At 37.7% G+C, this 18,792-nt stretch overlaps 1 protein-coding gene across 2 annotated transcripts in view; it reads right to left on the reverse strand.

Annotated features, from left to right (window-relative positions):
- The window catches only part of LOC129413382 (transmembrane protein 132C), a 326,965-nt gene that overhangs the window by 67,758 nt on the left and 240,415 nt on the right, over positions 1 to 18,792 (reverse strand). For both annotated transcript variants that reach the window (XM_055167095.2, XM_055167094.2), the window contains exon 4: positions 15,224 to 15,410. In XM_055167095.2, the coding sequence (XP_055023070.2) occupies positions 15,224 to 15,410 (187 nt within the window). The remainder of the gene's footprint in view (positions 1 to 15,223; positions 15,411 to 18,792) is intronic.

The raw sequence follows: 18,792 nt of genomic DNA on the forward strand, positions 1-18,792 counted from the left end.
AATTCTATGTGGCATTGATTCAACAAGGTGCTGAAAGCATTTTTTAGAAATGTTGACCCATATTGATAGGATAGCATCTTGCAGTTGATGGAGATTTGTGGGATGCACATCCAGGGCACGAAGCTCCCATTCCACAACATCCCAAAGATGCTCTATTGGGTTGAGATCTGTGGGGGCCATTTTAGTACAGTGAACTCATTGTCATGTTCAAGAAACCAATTTGAAATGATTCGAGATTTGTGACATGGTGCATTATCCTGCTGGAAGTAGCCATCAGAGGATGAGTACATGGTGGTCATAAAAGGATGAACATGGTCAGAAACAATGCTCAGGTAGGCCGTGGGATTTAAACGATGCCCAATTGGCACTAAGGGGCCTAAAGTGTGCCAAAAACACATCCCCACACCATTACAACACCACAACCAGCCTGCACAGTGGTAACAAGGCATGATGGATCCATGTTCTCATTCTGTTTACGCCAAATTCTGACTCTAGCATCTGAATGTCTCAACAGAAATCGAGACTCATCAGACCAGGCAACATTTTTCCAGTCTTCAACTGTCTAATTTTGATGAGCTCGTGAAAATTGTACCCTCTTTTTCCTATTTGTAGTGAAGATGAGTGGTACCCGGTGGGGTCTTCTGCTGTTGTAGCCCATCCGCCTCAAGTTGTGCGTGTTGTGGCTTCACAAATGCTTTGCTGCATACCTCGGTTGTAACGAGTGCTTATTTCAGTCAAAGTTGCTCTTCTATCAGCTCGAATCAGTCGGCCCATTCACCTCTGACCTCTAGCATCAACAAGGCATTTTCGCCCCTTAGGACTGCCACATAATGGATGTTTTTCCCTTTTCACACCATTCTCTGTAAACCCTAGAAATGGTTGTGCGTGAAAATTCCAGTAACTGAGCAGATTGTGAAATACTTAGACCGGCCCGTCTGGCACCAGCAACCACACCCCTAAATGCATTGAAGCAACTGCAATGTGATTGGTTGATTAGATAATTGCATTAATGAGAAATTGAACAGGTGTTCCTAATAATCCTTTAGGTGAGTGTATGTAAGAAAAATTGATGATTGGCCATTAAATTATTCAGTTCATGCACACCCGAGGTGTCAATGCCACGTTACACGACAAGTGTGCATTATTTTAAATAATTCACAAATCAGAGTCAATTTCTAGTTCAATTTTAATAGTATCAGGAATGAAGCAAGTGGGCAAGTAGTTTTTATTTACTGCATTCATTTTTGTCTTTTGAATTGTTTTATTCATTCTATTTTTTACCACACATATATCTATGCTTTATATGTTGCAATTAAATAAATGTGTTATTTCAATTAAACTTCACATGATATGAAAATGTAATATGGTCAAAAACTATTTCATAGGTGTGCATGAACTGAAAAATAATGCTGTGTACACACCAGAAGCAAATTTAACAATTTTGTTAAACGAATAAGTAAATGATTATGAGTAGGTTACATACAAAGTCAATGCAAAGACACAAATGCACGTGAACTCGCATGGAGCAATGCTACTGACGCAAATTGGGGCACAAACACTTGCTATTCGCCTCAAAGGCATCTTTTCTGTGCAAGTTAAAAATATTCAACTAAAGCGGAAAATTTGAATGACACAAGGAATGCGATTATAATGTTTCCCAGAACTAAGCCTATATGGTATAAAATATACAGTATAATATATGGGTGAACAGAAGTGTGCTGATAACTCAGAAACCACTTGAAGAATCGTTCATTTAAGCCAGCTCTTTTTCAACGAAGCAGTTGATTCAGTTAAGTAAGTGACTTGACTTTCAAAGATCCATCCGCATTGTTCCTCAAGGTCACAGCTCACTATTAATAAGACATAAATAATAAACTGAGAGGACTAGGAATACATCACACATGTTGAGTGCTTTTATGATGGTCAATTTTAAAGGTTGACAGCCATGGTTAATATGTCATTATACAAACAGGAGCAGCTTAAAAATTACTCAAAAAATCCCCGGCTCTATGAGTAAATGATGATGGAGCTACCCCCACCTTAAGATATCTAAAGCACGTTTGAAGAACCCACTGAAGCACCAATAACCTGTGTGCTTTAAAAAACTGCATGCACTGATGAACATGTGCCAATGAGACACAATCTTTCTGGAAATGAGAACTGAATTACCTAAAGTATCTGCTATCATACGAGTGACTGTGGATCTCATTTAGGATGTCTGTATAATGCATGATGGGATTGAGAGGTACTGAGTATATGACATGAGTCTGAATGGAGCATTACTCATCAACACTCATCAGATGCGTTCATTACTATCACCGCCGGCACGATGCATATGAACTCTACGGCTTCTCCAATTAACTACCACACTATATCATGCTAATTCAACTAGAAAGCATTATGATGAGAGAGAGAGAGAGAGAGAGAGAGAGAGAGAGAGAGAGAGAGAGAGAGAGAGAGAGAGAGAGAGAGAGAGAGAGAGAGAGAGAGAGAGAGAGAGAGAGAGAGAGAGAGAGAGAGAGAGAGAGAGAGAGAGAGAGACGAATGCATTAGCCACTGGGGATTCATATTTCAGAGCTGTCATTGTGGAGAGAATGTGTGTCACAGCATGCTAAAAAATGTGATATGATACTGATTTTGCATAGTCAAAATGAAAGCCTACAGAAAGATGGAATGAGAAGGAGAAATAGGAGTAGATAAGTAGAGTAGAGAAGAGACACGGCACCTCAGGATGTCCTGCAAACCATGACCACCAGAAATAGGAGCTTGCATGACTATTAGATTTTACTTTTACTGGCATCACAATTTAAAACCCTTAAGAGCTCCACAAAGCCCAAACCACAACCTAGATATTGGATATGAAAAGAGTTGGCACTGCTATTACTATGAATAGGGAACAATGCAATGCTCAATATGGCCGCTCTGGTGACGGAAGTCCCGCCTTCAAATTAAAAGAACCAATCATCAATCAAGAAATTATTTGGGGGAGGGGCTTTCCAACCTGTATGCATGTTTAGTAGCTGAAACAACCTCTAAAAAGTGTTATTTTAGCTCAATTTCAGCTTAATAAAATAAATGTTTTGGTGTAGTTGATGTCCTGTTTAAATATGTTGCTTTATTGTGATTTCTTTCACCATTCAAGTAGCATGACTGTATTAACGGCCCGGAGACATTGCAAAGATGGCTGCCTATTGGCACGGCTTCCCTAAAGGGACAGACATCTGGTGCATTTAAATGACCAGACTTGGCTTTCCAGGGAACATCCACTGCACGCTTATACTGAAAAAGTAATTCTAGTGTCTGAAAATGCAAAAAAGGAGAACGTGTGGGAGTGTTTGTGTAATTGCACTGAGATAGGAACACATGTTATCTTTACTGGTTATGAATGTGCAGCTGCCAGCATTGGAGGCTGAGCCAAGAGCAAAACGACTTTCACAAGTGTGGACCATCGAATCGCCAACATGAACTTACTACTCTGTGACAGACCATTTAAACATGGTGCTGGAAATAAAGAGTGCTTAACAGTCGCAGCCTTTAAGCTGACAGACTAATAGAAGTGTTTGCATGTCTGTGATCTGCATCTCAGCTGTGTTTCTGTAGCTCAAATGGTGCACTGTAAAAAAATCCTTTGTTGCACTTAAATTTTTAGTTTATTCAACTTAAATTTACAATTAATTTGAACTTTCTTGACTAGTGAGGTGTTGCTATGTAATATAAAAATAAAGTTAAAGGTATTGCGGAGGATTTTCTATTTCTGGGTGGATCATCAAGACTATTGGTCTTCCTAGTTGTCAATCAAGAATGTTGTGCAATTGCATTTTTTTTAAAAGTGGAGAAGGCGGTTCTTTTCTAAAATTTGAGAAAATCCTCCGCTATACCTTTAAATTAGTTTGTTATTCTGCACATGTCGGTGCCATTTACATTCGGGTCCAGTCGGGTTTAAAAAATTGCCACTGGTTCGCATCGGACTCTGGTCTATTTTTCTCGGGTTTGTCTTGGGTTGACATTTCTTTGGACCTGAAAAGACCTCAGACTACCCAAGTCTGCAATCAAAAAAGCAATATTACTGAAGATTTCAATATGAACTAAAACATTTCAGGACCTCAGTCCTGATTTATTTTACATATACAATCTACATAAATTGTACTGTTTCATACTTCTAATGTATTTGAACAATTATAGTTTGTATTTTTTATTTCTCTTAAAGGTGGGTTGCAAAAGAGAATCGGGCCGAGTACCAAAACACACTTGTAGACAATCAGTTCATAGTAAGCTTGTCCAGAATTAAACATTCAAATAACTTGTCTGGGTAATATACTTATGCCACAATAGTTAGCCTGTCTGGAACTGAGCAGATATTAAACAGATATTTAAAGTGTTTTAATTTCCATAAAATTGTGGATAATCATACTTATTATTTAATATATCTCTATAGAATCAGGTACGTCTGGCTCTCTCTCAAGAATTTTTTCCTTCCTAGGACTTTTCCCTACCTGACTAAAAAGTTGGGAGTTTGTTTCTCATAAGTTTTTTTTTAACCCCTTGGGAGTCAGCTGACATTGGCTTAACTTAGCACCCTCTTCTATGCGTTACATTATTACTACGCTTGCTACTACGGTTTAATCTTATGTTTTTATTGTGAAAAGCACTATAAATAAATAATAATTGAATTAAACTACGGCCCATACTGCTGACGTAGTTGCCAATGTTTTTTGCCGCTTTTTAAAAAAGCATTATGCAAACATTGTAAACAATATTTAAACAGACTTTATAAATGCGCAAATTTCTTGCCAGCGTATTTTGTGTCTATACTCTGGCAACTACATCAGCTGGTGACATCAGCAGTATGCATCGTAGTTTAGTTTTTCTCAAGAAATTGTTGAATTAAATTGTTCATTTTGTTTTCTTTGCCCACAAAAGTGTTTCGTCGCTTCATAATATTATTATTGAAGGCTGACAGAACATGGACTTTTTTGGTGATGTCTTGAATTCTTTTCTGGGAAACGGATTGTGAACTGAAGTCAAAAGCCTCCCGGGTTTCATTAAAATATCTAAAAATGTGTTTTATGAAGACAATCGGAGCACTTGGTGGTTTAGAACGACATAGGGGGTTAGTAAGTGATTTATGATAAAATTATCATTTTGGGGTGAACTATCCCTTTAACGGTACATTAGCAGTAGTGCTTTGAAAAAGATGAATTAAAAGAAGCAACTTTTATATGTCATTATAAAGCAGCATGCTGTGCTTTAACCTGGTAACCAGACTTGGTAAAACGCTCTCAGAGACATCGTGTCTCCAAATTAATCTTTTTTAGTACGAGCACCACAGCTATGAAAACACAACCTGTGCATCAAATCCACAGTCTCACACAATAAATGTCAAAATAAATACTGCTGGACTTCAAAGCTTCACGTCTCAGCATCACATTTTTAACATGCCGTGTCAAGATGTTTTTTTTTGTAATGCAAAAATGTGTCCTATGTCAAACATGCCCTTCAAACGAGCATGTGTGTGAATGCATAGTGTATAAGGTACGACAGTAAATATCTTGTCCTATTTTCTTCATCTCTACAGTATGTTTTGAATGATGATGGACAGATCTAATCAATGTGTGTGTGTGTGTGTGTGTGTGTGTGTGTGTGTGTGTGTGTGTGTGTGTGCGCGCGTGTGCGTGATTCAGCTCAAAGCAGAGCCGCCTGCTGTGCTGACAAATCTGATCTGCCTCAATTACCCACCGGTAGATCTATCTTCAGATGACCCATATAACACATCATTTTACACACAGCGGATGCCATAGACACACATATGTGAAAATATCTTTCATCTTCCTCTCCCTCTTCACTCATCAAACTCTCCTGATTTCCCACTCTTTTCATGCCTTCCTCCTTTTCCTTCCTCCGAGTAATTTTTTCTACGCAGTATTGAAACAGATGACAAATTCAGTCTCTGTCAGGCAGCCAGTCTACACCTGAGAGATCCTCTGCACCAGTCTTACAGTAATGTTTTTCAAAGCGGAAAATTTTCTCATAAAACTTCGACTCCCTTCAACAGTCCCCTGATGCTCGCTCTATCTCTCTCTCTCTCTTTTTCTCTCTCGTCCCAGAAGTCTGAGTTACTGAGCTTTACAGAAGCTATTAAACGTCCCTTTGTTCGAATTGATTAACAGCAAGGACACCATTAATTGAAAAATATGCATTGAATTAAAAAAAGAGAGAAAGTGACTCAGAGAAGACTGATACAGCCCAGAAAGCTAGTAATCCATAAATGCAGACGGACGGCATGGAGCTCCACATCGTTTCTGATTATTTGCGTTATAAATCCACGACCTGCGTAGAGGTCACTCATAGATTACTCTGTTTAACAGGATTATATCCACCACTCATAACCCTATTAGCCCCGTATCACAGCTCAAAGACAATGCAGCCTGTTACCCTAATGAAAACTAATTACTGATGAAAGCTTGACGTACAGCAAAGCTCGGACGATGCGCTCGTGTCAACAGCCCCGAGCTATCTCTCTCGCTCGCTCTCCCTCTCGGTGGAAGCCATCTGTTGGTGGTGATTAACTGAGATTACAGTGACCCACGGTGTGGGACCAACTGAAGACGCGGAGCTATGGCACTGCCCGGGCTCTTCACGCTCCGCTTGATTCATGTCATTGGACTACAAAGTTCAGCTCCTACACAGGGCTCAAAACCTCCTTCGGGAAGCTGATCTATGGAAGGGTCGGAAGCAGTACATCACTAAGCCTCATCCGACATATGAACACCTAACCTTTGACCTCTCTTATTCGAGCCTATGAGTGGATTAGCATGTTATCTCAGTGCGTTGGGTTTTAGTTATATACAGTATTTAAGATGTTTTTGCCTGGAGCTTTTATAAAGGAATTATTCAGGTGATGAAAATTCAGGCTTTGAATCATTAAGTTATTCACTGATTTGTGAAGAAGAGGTTTATTAGTACTGCATAAATCATTCAAAAAGGATATCTCAGGTCACTGGGCTTACAAAGAAGAAAGCATTCGCAGTGAATCTTCAAAAGAAGTGACCCTGAATCAACATCACTGTCAAAAATGCTGGGTTGTTTTCAACCTATATGCTGGGGTTAAATAAGGATAAACCCAACTGATGGGTTTAAATTAACCTATGCTGAGTTGTTTTAATTAAAGGAATAGTCTACTCATTTTCAATATTAAAATATGTTATTACCTTAACTAAGAATTGTTGATACATCCCTCTATCATCTGTGTGCGTGCACGTAAGCGCTGGAGCGCGCTGCGACACTTCGATAGCATTTAGCTTAGCCCCATTCATTCAATGGTACCATTTAGAGATAAAGTTAGAAGTGACCAAACACATCAATGTTTTCCTATTTAAGACGAGTAGTTATACGAGCAAGTTTGGTGGTACAAAATAAAACGTAGCGCTTTTCTAAGCGGATTTAAAAGAGGAACTATATTTTATGGCGTAATAGCACTTTTGGGAGTACTTCGACTCGGCGCAATAACACCCTCCCTCTCCCATTATGAGAGTGAGAAGGGGAGTGGACTTTTCAGGCGAGTCAAAGTACTCCCAAAAGTGCTATTACGCCATAAAATATAGTTACTCTTTTAAATCCGCTTAGAAAAGCGCTACGTTTTATTTTGTACCACCAAACTTGCTCGTATAACTACTCGTCTTAAATAGGAAAAACTTTGATGTGTTTGGTCACTTCTAACTTTATCTCTACATGGCAGCATTGAATGAATGGGGCTAAGCTAAATGCTATCGTAGCGTCGCAGCGCGCTCCAGCGCTTACGTGCACACACACAGATGATAGAGGGATGATTCAACAGTTCTTAGTTAAGGTAATAACATATTTTAATATTGAAAATGAGTAGACTATTCCTTTAATGATTAGGTCAAATGTCGTCATTTTCTAGATTAATTACACCAATGCTGTGGGTTTGTTCATTTTTTACACAAGCATGGGTTAAAAACAATTCAGCGTTGTTTATAAGGATATTTCCCGAAACAAATCTAACTGTTTTGATAGACATTCAAATTAGATATCTGGTCACATCTTTGGCAGCAGACATCGTTGGACGGTTCAAATGTTAGGGTGCTCTTGATATATAACCATGTTTTATGTCATTTCCAGTAAAAGTCGGGCAAATATACAGCCGCCTTCTGTTTGTGCATACATTTGCTCCTAAGTTATGTTTGTGTTATGGAGTGCATCAAGAAACGATAAAAACGGGAAGAAAACATTAATGGAGTCTCCGGGGTAACCAGAGAGGATCAATGCAGACTTAAATTACTTTGACAAGGATGATCATTCATGCTGTAAATTAACTGACATCAGGATTATAGACACTATAAACGATTTCTCACTGATATACTAGACTTCTTCAATTGAGGTATCAAAACTTTTAATAAGTTTATTTAAGAGGTCAAGGTACTGTACACTTATAGTAAAATACATCATTACTAGAGGGACAGTTTTCAGAGGCATTCTGTGTTTAGTGTTATTGCTGGATGATGTGTGAATAGCATCTTTACCAGTAAGAAGTTGTAAGATTACCAGTAATTTACCTCACATCCTGCTTTAGGTCGAACATACCTAAAGTTAGTGCCCACATTTCTTCATCAAAGTTATTTAAAACATTTCACCATCTATTTGTCAAATTGGCCATGTCCTTCGCACACCCTCTGTGAAGCCTTGTGTGTAATCATCACTATTGTTTTAGATGCAGACAGCTCCTCATTTTCGCTACTGTCATGTAATAAAATGTTGTTTGGTCAAGAGCGACTGCACAACTGTCAGCATTTGCCACAGAAATATAAACAACAAAACACCGACCAGCTGTCCACATCACATTATAGGCAATGTTGGTCTATTGCTGATGCTGTGAATGTTTCAGCACCATGGACAGAGACTCTCTCTCTCTCTCTCTCTCTCTCTCTCTCTCTCTCTCTCGCTCCCTTTTCTCTCCCTGGGGTCAAACCCCACACATAAACATTTTTCTCTCAAAAATACAAACATGTACATACATTTTGCTCATGTTATATTGTAGCTCAGTTGGTGCTGAACACAGTGTTTTGAGACTTTTTCCATTAATATGTTTTTAAGCAACTGAAAAAGCACAAATGTTCGTGCAGGTGCAAAATCACCTAAAGACCCCAGAGGGTTAATATGTCACATGTAGCAGTATTTATTTATTTTATTAACAGTATTCTAATCTTATACAATAGTTGCATCTTACAGAAAGTGAAAAAACCAATGTGTTCTCACGAGAACGTGTAGTTATACCACATGCACATTTACTTGCGTTTTAATTCTCACTGAAACGTATAATATTGATGTGTTGACAGGACTAATATGTTAATTCTTTACATTTTTAAAGATGTACAAATTTGTACATATTCCTATTCATAAATATTAAGATCACGGACATTGGTGTTTCCTACTCATATTACAGGTAGGGTATCTGATTTGATCCAGAAACATTTTTAGTTATGCTGGTTAAAAGTGTCCTCACATCCTGATAGCAATGACTATGTTAAGTTGTTTTAATGTATTTGTAGAAATTTATCATCTGTGAAAGGCATAGGACCAAAAAAATGTTCAACCAATCATAGATCTCGGTCCGAACAGACGTTGCCTTTTTTGTCCCTTTTTCGTAATGTTGCGTAATTTGAATGCCACCACGCGTCGACGTGTTCACGTGCGCTCACCTCCTGTCTGTAAACAGTGAGAATGGCAAACTTTTCTGAATTGACAACCTGCACAGGAGCCACAAAACGAAAGACATCTTTTCTAACAACAACAGCAAAAACTTCCTGGATCAGCAAAGAGCAAAAACCCAAATTAACATTGATATAACGTTACTGGTTTACCACGAGATGCAAACAGCTACAGGAGGCAAAGGGTCTGAAAGGGTCGTTGCACTGTTTATTTTGGTAAGGTAGGTACGCGATATGTTTGTATTAAGATGGATTCAGATATTCTACTTTGATGAAACATTGTGTTGCTTATGAAATTTGTGTTCGCTTACGGATTAGCATAACAATGTAGTTAACACGTCTACACAACCGAAAGTGTGCTTTAACTAATTCTGATTTGCACAACCTGATCTTACGAATTTCCATGGTATAGTCACGGAATATTTTGCTAATTTTTCTGTGGCATTGTAACGGATCTCCGCATTTTTCCGTGGCCGGATTGGTTACTCAACTGTTTTGTCCTTTTTTCTTACTATTGTCGCGTCGTTTTAGGGTTCAGCAAAAAATTCGCAAAATATTCCATGACCATACCACGGAACTTTGTGAGATCATGTTGGATTTGCAACATTGCCGTCTTTCAGTCTATGTACTTTTAAAATTTGACATGCGGGCCTTGACAGAGAAGCCGGATTAACATTCTTGTGTACTAATAACTTAAATACTTCTCTGTACTTCATCATATACTCCAGAGAGGACCATGGCTGCACCACTTCGTCGTTTTAGCTACTTTTGGTACTGCTTTAACATTTCCCAATAAATAAGTTATTGTGATTATTGTGTGTTATGCTTTTTATTTTTAACAGTGCATGATTTTAACGGTTTTGGGTGTATTAGTGTATTAAAAAATATTTTAAATGCTACAATTCTGTCTGTTACAATGCAATATATAAAAATAATACATTACATATTTTTTATTTTTGTATATAAAAGGTTTTGGTTTAGGGTAGGGTTAGGGTGGTTAGGATGGTTAAAGGGAAATTATACAGCAATTTTTCAGGTATAAAAGATTTGTAAATGCTTTATGTTTTGTAGCTGTAAAAACAAAATAATGCTACAATGAAATGTTGCAAATACGTCTACAGCATCCATTCAAATGTACAAAAAAAGACTGAAAGATGTGTATTAATACTATGTATTAACAGTGAGACCAGGCTGAGAAAACATGAAAAATACAGATTTGGATGGTTGAATCAATAAATATCTATGGATCTTCGTTGTTCCATATGATTTAGTATTACTACCCACAGCTGATGCCCAGGTGGAAGCTGATGTCCAGTCGCATTGGTTTGCTGTCTGAGCACAGATGCACAGATGTCTCACTTACTTTTTTTTTTCATGTGCTGATTCAAAGAGTAAACAGCAGTTGAACAGCATTTTTAAAGGACTGAAGGCTTGTGAAAGGACGTGGAATGGGATTTAATTGGATGTTTGTCTGGGAGGCAGGAGTATTGGCTGGAGGTCATCCAGCAAAAAACACCTTTTTTAACAATAAAGTTTGCTTTTGAAAGCGTGAACGTTTGCAGTACTAGGGCCTTTAAAACTACACTTATCAAGAGTAAAGGACATGTTATTGCATTCATAGAAAAGAATGTAATAGTTTTCAGACAAGTTACATTTGTTTTTAGCTTTTTCTTTAAATAATAATTCATCAAATGATTTAGCTCAGCAGAAATAGACATCGCTTCTCTATTCAGTATCTGAACAGAAAAAGCGAGAAATCCGTCTGGCTGGCCACACATGACTCCCTCTCCTCCTCCTCTAGAGATCTCGTCTGGAGCTTTGCGATATCCAAACCGCTCGCTCTCCCTAAAGAGTCTAAAGCAGGAGCTCTATCCTCACCAGAAATCTCCCATTAGACCTCAAATACCAGAACGACCCGCCAGACAATTAAGAGGTGAACCAACAAGCAAGACATGGCAGAGGAAGCATGCGAATCAATGCATACCAGAGCCAACAGCACTGCCAAATGATTAGTGAGGAGACGGTGAAGTGTGACAGTGAGCTCTGCAGCCCTGAATCCCAGCTGCTAAAGACTTCAAAAGTCCCTCAGATGGCCAAGCAAAGGCTCGGATGAGAGGGGACAGGGGGGTGATTAATTACTGCAGCATTATTGGCTCTTTAACTAACGCCTTATTGAATATGCAGATTAAGTAGGTAAGTTTGCTAAAAAATATGATAAAAACATTCTGCTAGAAAAATATTATTTAAATGTATTTTTTTTAGTTCAAATATACATATTTTATGCTTTTATGACACTATTTAGCTGTTTAAACAGTGCAGGTCAGAATATCCCATAATGCTTCAAAGACAAGATCAGTCTGCTCAAAACCAAAACATGAAGACATATGCAAATTTTTTGATAATTCACTGGGATTGGTGGTTCATTGTGAGGAGTACCATTTCATCTTACCAAGGAGAAAACGTACTTTAGATATTCCACATAAACGTTGTTAAGATGTTTAGGAAACAGATGTTTCTTTACTACACGTTTTAGATATCTTTTATTTGAATTGCTTGCACTGCTAACACAGATGTCAAAACTTACTTGCCAAAGCTAGTTTTTATTGGAATTTGACATTTGGAGGGTGTTCATTTTGGCTCTGCCTATAAATAATATATAACTTTCTGCTGTTTAGATGATGTCATGTTTTCTTGTAGGTGTAACAGAATATGCAACCATAACAGTTTATTACACAAAATATTGGCGAAAAGTATGACTCTGGACAACTGGACAAAGGTTATACTGAATTCAGAATTTAAAGAAGCATGTGTGTGTCAGTGCCGATAACCCTGTGGTTAGTGCGCTGACATATAGCACCAGTGTGCTCACGACGACCCAAGTTCTATCTTCACCCAAAGCTTTCCTGTCTATTCTATACTTCATAAATGAAGGCTAAAAACATAACTTTAAAAAAGCATGTGTGTGAGAGACAGCAAGGGAAATTATAAAATGGATGAGTCATATATACCAAACCAAACAAAATTAATGTGCTTTATTAATGGTGCAGTGTGTAGATTTTAGAGGTATCTAGCAGTGAGATTTCAAATTGCAACCAGCGGCTCAGTCCAAAGCTCACTTCTCCCTTTCGAAACGCATAGAGAAGCTACGGTGTAGCCACCACAGAACAAACATGTCGTCGTCTGAGACAACGTATTGACAAAACGCACTCTGTAGAGCAGTTTGTCGTTTAGGGCTACTGTCACTGATCTATATAAATGACTGGATTGCGCATGACGTCACAACTGTGAAGCCACCGCGCCGCCATGTTGGTATACCCAAACATACTATTAAATCAATGGACGCGATCCGATTTTAATGATAAAACATCACTTTACTAGTCTTCGTTTTTATATCTGAAGTTACCCTGTACATTATTACAACACAAACGTCCTAAGCATGTACATAGTTATTTACTGAAAGTTGTACATTTTAGTTTTTAATCAGTTATTATACATTCATCTTCATTACAGTATCAGATCAGCAGACAGACCGCAACATATTTAGTATTAATGACAAACATGCTCATTCTGAAATCTAAATAAATAATCATACTGTGTACCGTATGTGCATGCAATAATTTGCTGGTTTTATGTTATCCAGGGCTGGCCCTGGCCAATTTGCTGCCCTAGGCAAGATTTCACCTGGTGCCCTTTACAATCACAGAATCACAATTGTGTTCCAATCATTTTGTTCATATTTTACTAAGCCAACTAATGACTCTTCCGCTTTCCAATAGATTGCACGTAAATATCTGTGCATATGTGCCATCACGCGTCTTCAGCACCGCGGGACCAGACAAAGTTGGTATTTCTGTCCAGAAACATTGAAATTTAAACATGGTCCATGTAACCTAATTTAAATCCTGCGTCTCGGTCTGATTGTTGTTTCCGATTTCTTGTTCTTGACGTTCGCTGAATTCTGGGTTTATATTTTAAACTGCCGCTTTAGTGCAGTATAGCCACAGAGCTATTTAACAAGCACGATCTTCCGAGATACTATGCTACTAATAATTCATTAATAACTGATGTTTTTTTGTGCAAAATTAAATATTTATAGTTAAATGTTTATATACATATATTAAAAAAATAAATAATTTGGGCGCACGGCCAAGGGGTCGGCGGCGCCCTAAGCATTTGCCTATTCCGCCTATGCCCAGGGCCGGCCCTGATGTTATCTAAACGTACAAGTTACCTAAACTTATTTAGAGAAATAACGCTGACCGCGTAGCTGAATGTCAAAAAAAAAAAATATTTATTCCCGTGTCATTAACAGAACGCAGCAGACACACTCACCTTAACGTTTTTTTATAAATCCATTTTCCTGCCCGATTAAAGCATAAACATTGCAAATAACACCAGAATTTACAGTTAATTTACGTACACATATCCTAAAAATAATCTTGCGTGACTGATACGCTGTAAAGCGGGTGAATTTAAAACATGATTTTGAATGGAAGTCAATGACGCCGTCTGCCGGTTGGGTATAGCAAGATGGCGGCTCGAACTCTGCGCTGGCTTCACCTCACGCTGTTACGTTAAGCGTTCTATGCGCAATCCAGTCATTTATATAGATCAGTGGCTACTGTAGATTTATGACCATGTACGGGGAACCGCGGTGTATGGTTCATTAAGGCACACCACTTATTATAGTTATGTATATTATATTGCATTGTCAAAATATCCTTCTAAAAGTTATACAGTGCATCTTTAAAATATTAAAATATGCATTTGAAAGCCTGCTGAGCTGCAATGTTATCTACAATGTCACTAACACATCAGTATCCGCATTCTTTTTATTCATGGCATCCTCAGTATCACTGGCATTGATTCATTTAAATAATAATGATTGTAAGTGATTTCATGTTACATTTTAACTTTGTAAATTTAAATGTGTGAAAGTTAAGTAATTTGACAGTAATGCATGTATTAAATGCAGACTAAAATAGATGAGTTTTATTATGGGACTCGCTACCCAAAATTCTGCTAAATGAATGCTTTATTAGTATTAATTTATATAAGAAAAATGAGTCAGACAATAAAAATATATTCATCATTTTGATTAAACTGGCACACATTACACAAATTATTTTGTTTTCATTTTTCAAGTCTATAAATTGATTGGGTTTTTTATCATTTGACAGCACTAATATGTCACTGCATTTTTAGCTATTATATGTTACTGCTTTACAAGTTCAACCATGGAGAATAATTTTACATGCCACATGATGACACCAGAGTACTTTTAGGGACTACTTTTCTCTGATGAACACATTTTTTTCTTATAAAAGTACGAACATTTTAGATTAACATATTTTTTTTGGATTGTTTTAATAATATATTTTTTAAAGCTTTAAAAACATTAGATTATGCAACAGTAAACTTACAAATGTTTATAATCTCTGGCAAAAAAAAAAAGACTTGAAGAAACTGTAACACAAATCACAGAGAGTTTGTCTCACCATAGCTAAAGGCACAATGCCGACCAGGTCTTTCTGTGCCAGGTGGATCGGTGTCTCGGTTTCTTCAGTCCCGGCCCTGATACCCGGGTACTCCACTGCCCAGGATATAGATCTACTGCCTACCATACTGCTGACTCCATCCACTTCTAGATCCACCTGAACAACCCGCTGCCAACCTGGCTCCACACTAAACAGAGGGAGAGACAAAAAGAGAGATCAACACATCTGCAACCTTAGAATGACCTCAACATTCATTTATTTCAGGTTTAGTTAACATATTTAATTGTTTGTTGAACAAGCACAATAAATCAAGAGCAGAGATGAAAAACCTCTCAGATAGGCCTAAATATTGTTTTGCACAAATATGCAAAAAATGCACTTTATATATACACTTCTTTAACTGACCTTTCAAAATTGTATTAATGATAATAACTCACTATTTAAAACATAATTATTTTTAACCCTTTAACTGGCGCAGCCCTTTTTGAGTGGGGGGTGAAAAGGTACACCTTCAAATTATTATAACTCTGGCATTATTTGGTCTAGAAGCCTAATTTTGGTTTTAAAGAAGACACGTTAAAGTCTTTCTGGAAATGTCTGGAACTGAAAATATTAAATCAACTTTTTGTAACAATTCAAATTTATTGAAACAGATAAAATAATGACATATTATTATTTTATACATAAAATTATCAAAAAAATGAGGTTTGTGTTGGTTTTCTGCAAACTCTTGTCACAAATGAACAAATTACAGTCACTGCAATATTATTACTGCTAAAAGGTTTTGAAATATGAAACTACATTCTAACAATACTGTATATAGTTTGTTGTGATAGATTAAAACTACATGCAAAATAATGAAGTAAACTCAGGTGCCCCTTTATCTAGAGTTCGCAATACACATCACTTTTTTCTTTTAGCATACACGATAAAGAGCTGAAAAATAAATTGATAAACACAATAAAATATCTGTTCCAAAACACATCACTTAATAATATCACGCACAAAATTAAAGTTTCTTCTAATGTAATGGTGTATATAAAGTTACATTCCTATAACATCTATTAAATATATTATTTTATTTATCAAAAATGTATCAAGATTTTCTGTATTAATCACACTGTTGCTCTTCTAAACAGACACAACGTACAATGCACTTGTTACCCAAGACCACATGGAGTGATTCGGCTAGAAATAACAGCTTGTGTGATGTAACAGGTCTCCTGAGAGAGCAGGTTTGATGCCATGTCAAGTTTTTAAGAGTTTACAGTCAGAACGAGGATGAGACAGAAGCTGAAGATGCACAAGTGAGATATCACCATAAAAGGCTTCCTAGACGTATAATGATGCTCTCAGCCATTACTGAAGCAACACACATTCAAAGAATAGGAAAAAAAAATGAAAAGCAGGAGGGATTATAAAAGCAGAGGAAGATGATACATAGAGACAGGAACAGATGGAGGCAGAGAAAGTTGACAGCAAGAATGAAGAGAGAGCGAGGGGGAGAGAGAGAGAGCGCAAGGGAGAGAGAGAGAGAGAGAGACTTCATTTTCTGCCTCAGGTGTTAATCACCTTGCCTCAAATTACATGCAGGAACAACAGTTTTTTTTACTTTACATCAATGGCTCTTGAACTTTTCAAGCCAGGGTGGATTCAGATATATTATTAGAAATGCGCTCAGTTTTTAAGGAGTATAATATGAAGAGTTTGGTTCCAAAACGCAATAACAGCCATTTTTGAAAAAAATGAGTTACTGCCAGAATCAGTATTATATCAGGTCAGTAGTTAAAAGTAAATTCTTAATTTTACGCAAAATCCAATATCCGCCGTGTTATTCTGTCATCTTTTCTCCCTTTTTTCCCAAAATGCCATAAATGCCACTCCCCCTTTTCTACAGAATGCCATAAATCCACTCCACAGATTACATCGCAATGTAAACAAACAATGGCTGCGCTCTGAGTACACGGAGTCCTAGTTTTCCTCATCTACTTTGTACTTCGTGATCAACAAACAATCAAAAACAAAATAATACTTTAATAGCATTGATTAAACCTGTGATGGTTTTCTGTGACGGGAAAGAAACGCAATCCATCAACATCTAATAATTTACGCAAGAGGCACTCGGGAGACGGGTGCTTGTTTGCCCAGGCCGACAGCATCAAGTTTCTGTCATGATAACACATTGACCCCTGGGGATATTATGAAAACCTTTCCATAATTTTACTCAAACTCAACGAAAATCGAGCAGGACCAAAACATTTTACAGCTGATCGCTGTGAAAAACGTTAAGCGACGACGTCAAGTATAACCGCAGCAATGATAGTGTTCTTAATATGACAAAGTAAGTGTTTTGATTAATGACATTAATGTTTATATTTTTAATTAGTGTGTACAACTAGTCAACTAAATGAATATAACATGGCAAAGATGAATGCACATTTATATAGGCGATTGATTCAATAGATTTATAGCATTTTGAATAAAAACTTGTCATGGATTTATTGCATTTTGTGGAAAAAATAGTCCGTTTTTATAATAAATCTTTGAAAATCAAGTTATGGATTTGAATTTTTTATGTTTTTATAACCTAAAGATGCTTTGTGAAAGTTTGTAATAGAAAATATTGGTTTTCATCTTGTCACTTGCTTGGTATAAAAACACGTTTTTACCGAAATTTGTCAAATTGGATTTATTGCGTTTTGGAACCAAACTCTTCATATATTGTCATATTCAGTCCCAGTTTGTGAATATATAACACTCTTTAAATTGTTTCCTCTTTCTTAGACAACTAGCCAGTTCTTCCAAATGTATAATGCTGCGTTTACACCAACCGCGGTAGAGGCGTGAAGCGCGAGTGATTTCAAAGTTAAGTCAATGTGAAGACGCGTTGACGCGCGTCAGGAGGTCCCGCGGTGCGGAAGAGGCGTTTGGCGTGGCGCGGAAGCTGCGTTTCCACCTCATGCGCGAAAGGCGCGAATTGAGCGTTGTGCGCGGTACACGCGAATGGTGTTTTTGTGCATTTTGCGGTTCATGCAAATTTGCGACTGACGCCCAAATTGAAAAATGTTAACTTTGGCAGAATTTCGCGCCGCGTTAACCAATCAGGAGCCTGCTTGCTGCTGTGGTGGCAGCCCCGCCGGAGTCAATAATTCAACCAACGCTTGATATTGTCCGTAAGCAGTCACCCGGAGCTATACGACACAAGTTGTTATTTCTATAGAGGAGACAGGAATAAAAAGGACCTCGCTTGGAAGAGTGTCAGTGAGGACATTGGGCAACCTGGTAAGTTGTAATACTCATTTCACTTTTGAGTCACGTGACGTGTATCGACCAGCGTCGTTTATTTTCCCCCTATAGTAAGGTGACCAAATACAAACTGGTAACTCTCGATAAATGCACATCTTGCAAACAGACAACTGCATAGCACTTGCCCCTCCCACAAGAAACGGAGTTTGCCTCTGATGTGCGTCAAATGCTTGCTTTTTCCGCGCGTCTACTCCGCTCTACATGCGCGAATGCATCCAAAATGTTCAAGCGGCAAACCACACGCGGTAGATGCGATTTTGACG

This window comes from Misgurnus anguillicaudatus, chromosome 5, assembly GCF_027580225.2.
Source record: "Misgurnus anguillicaudatus chromosome 5, ASM2758022v2, whole genome shotgun sequence".
NCBI classification, from domain to species: Eukaryota; Metazoa; Chordata; class Actinopteri; order Cypriniformes; family Cobitidae; genus Misgurnus; species Misgurnus anguillicaudatus.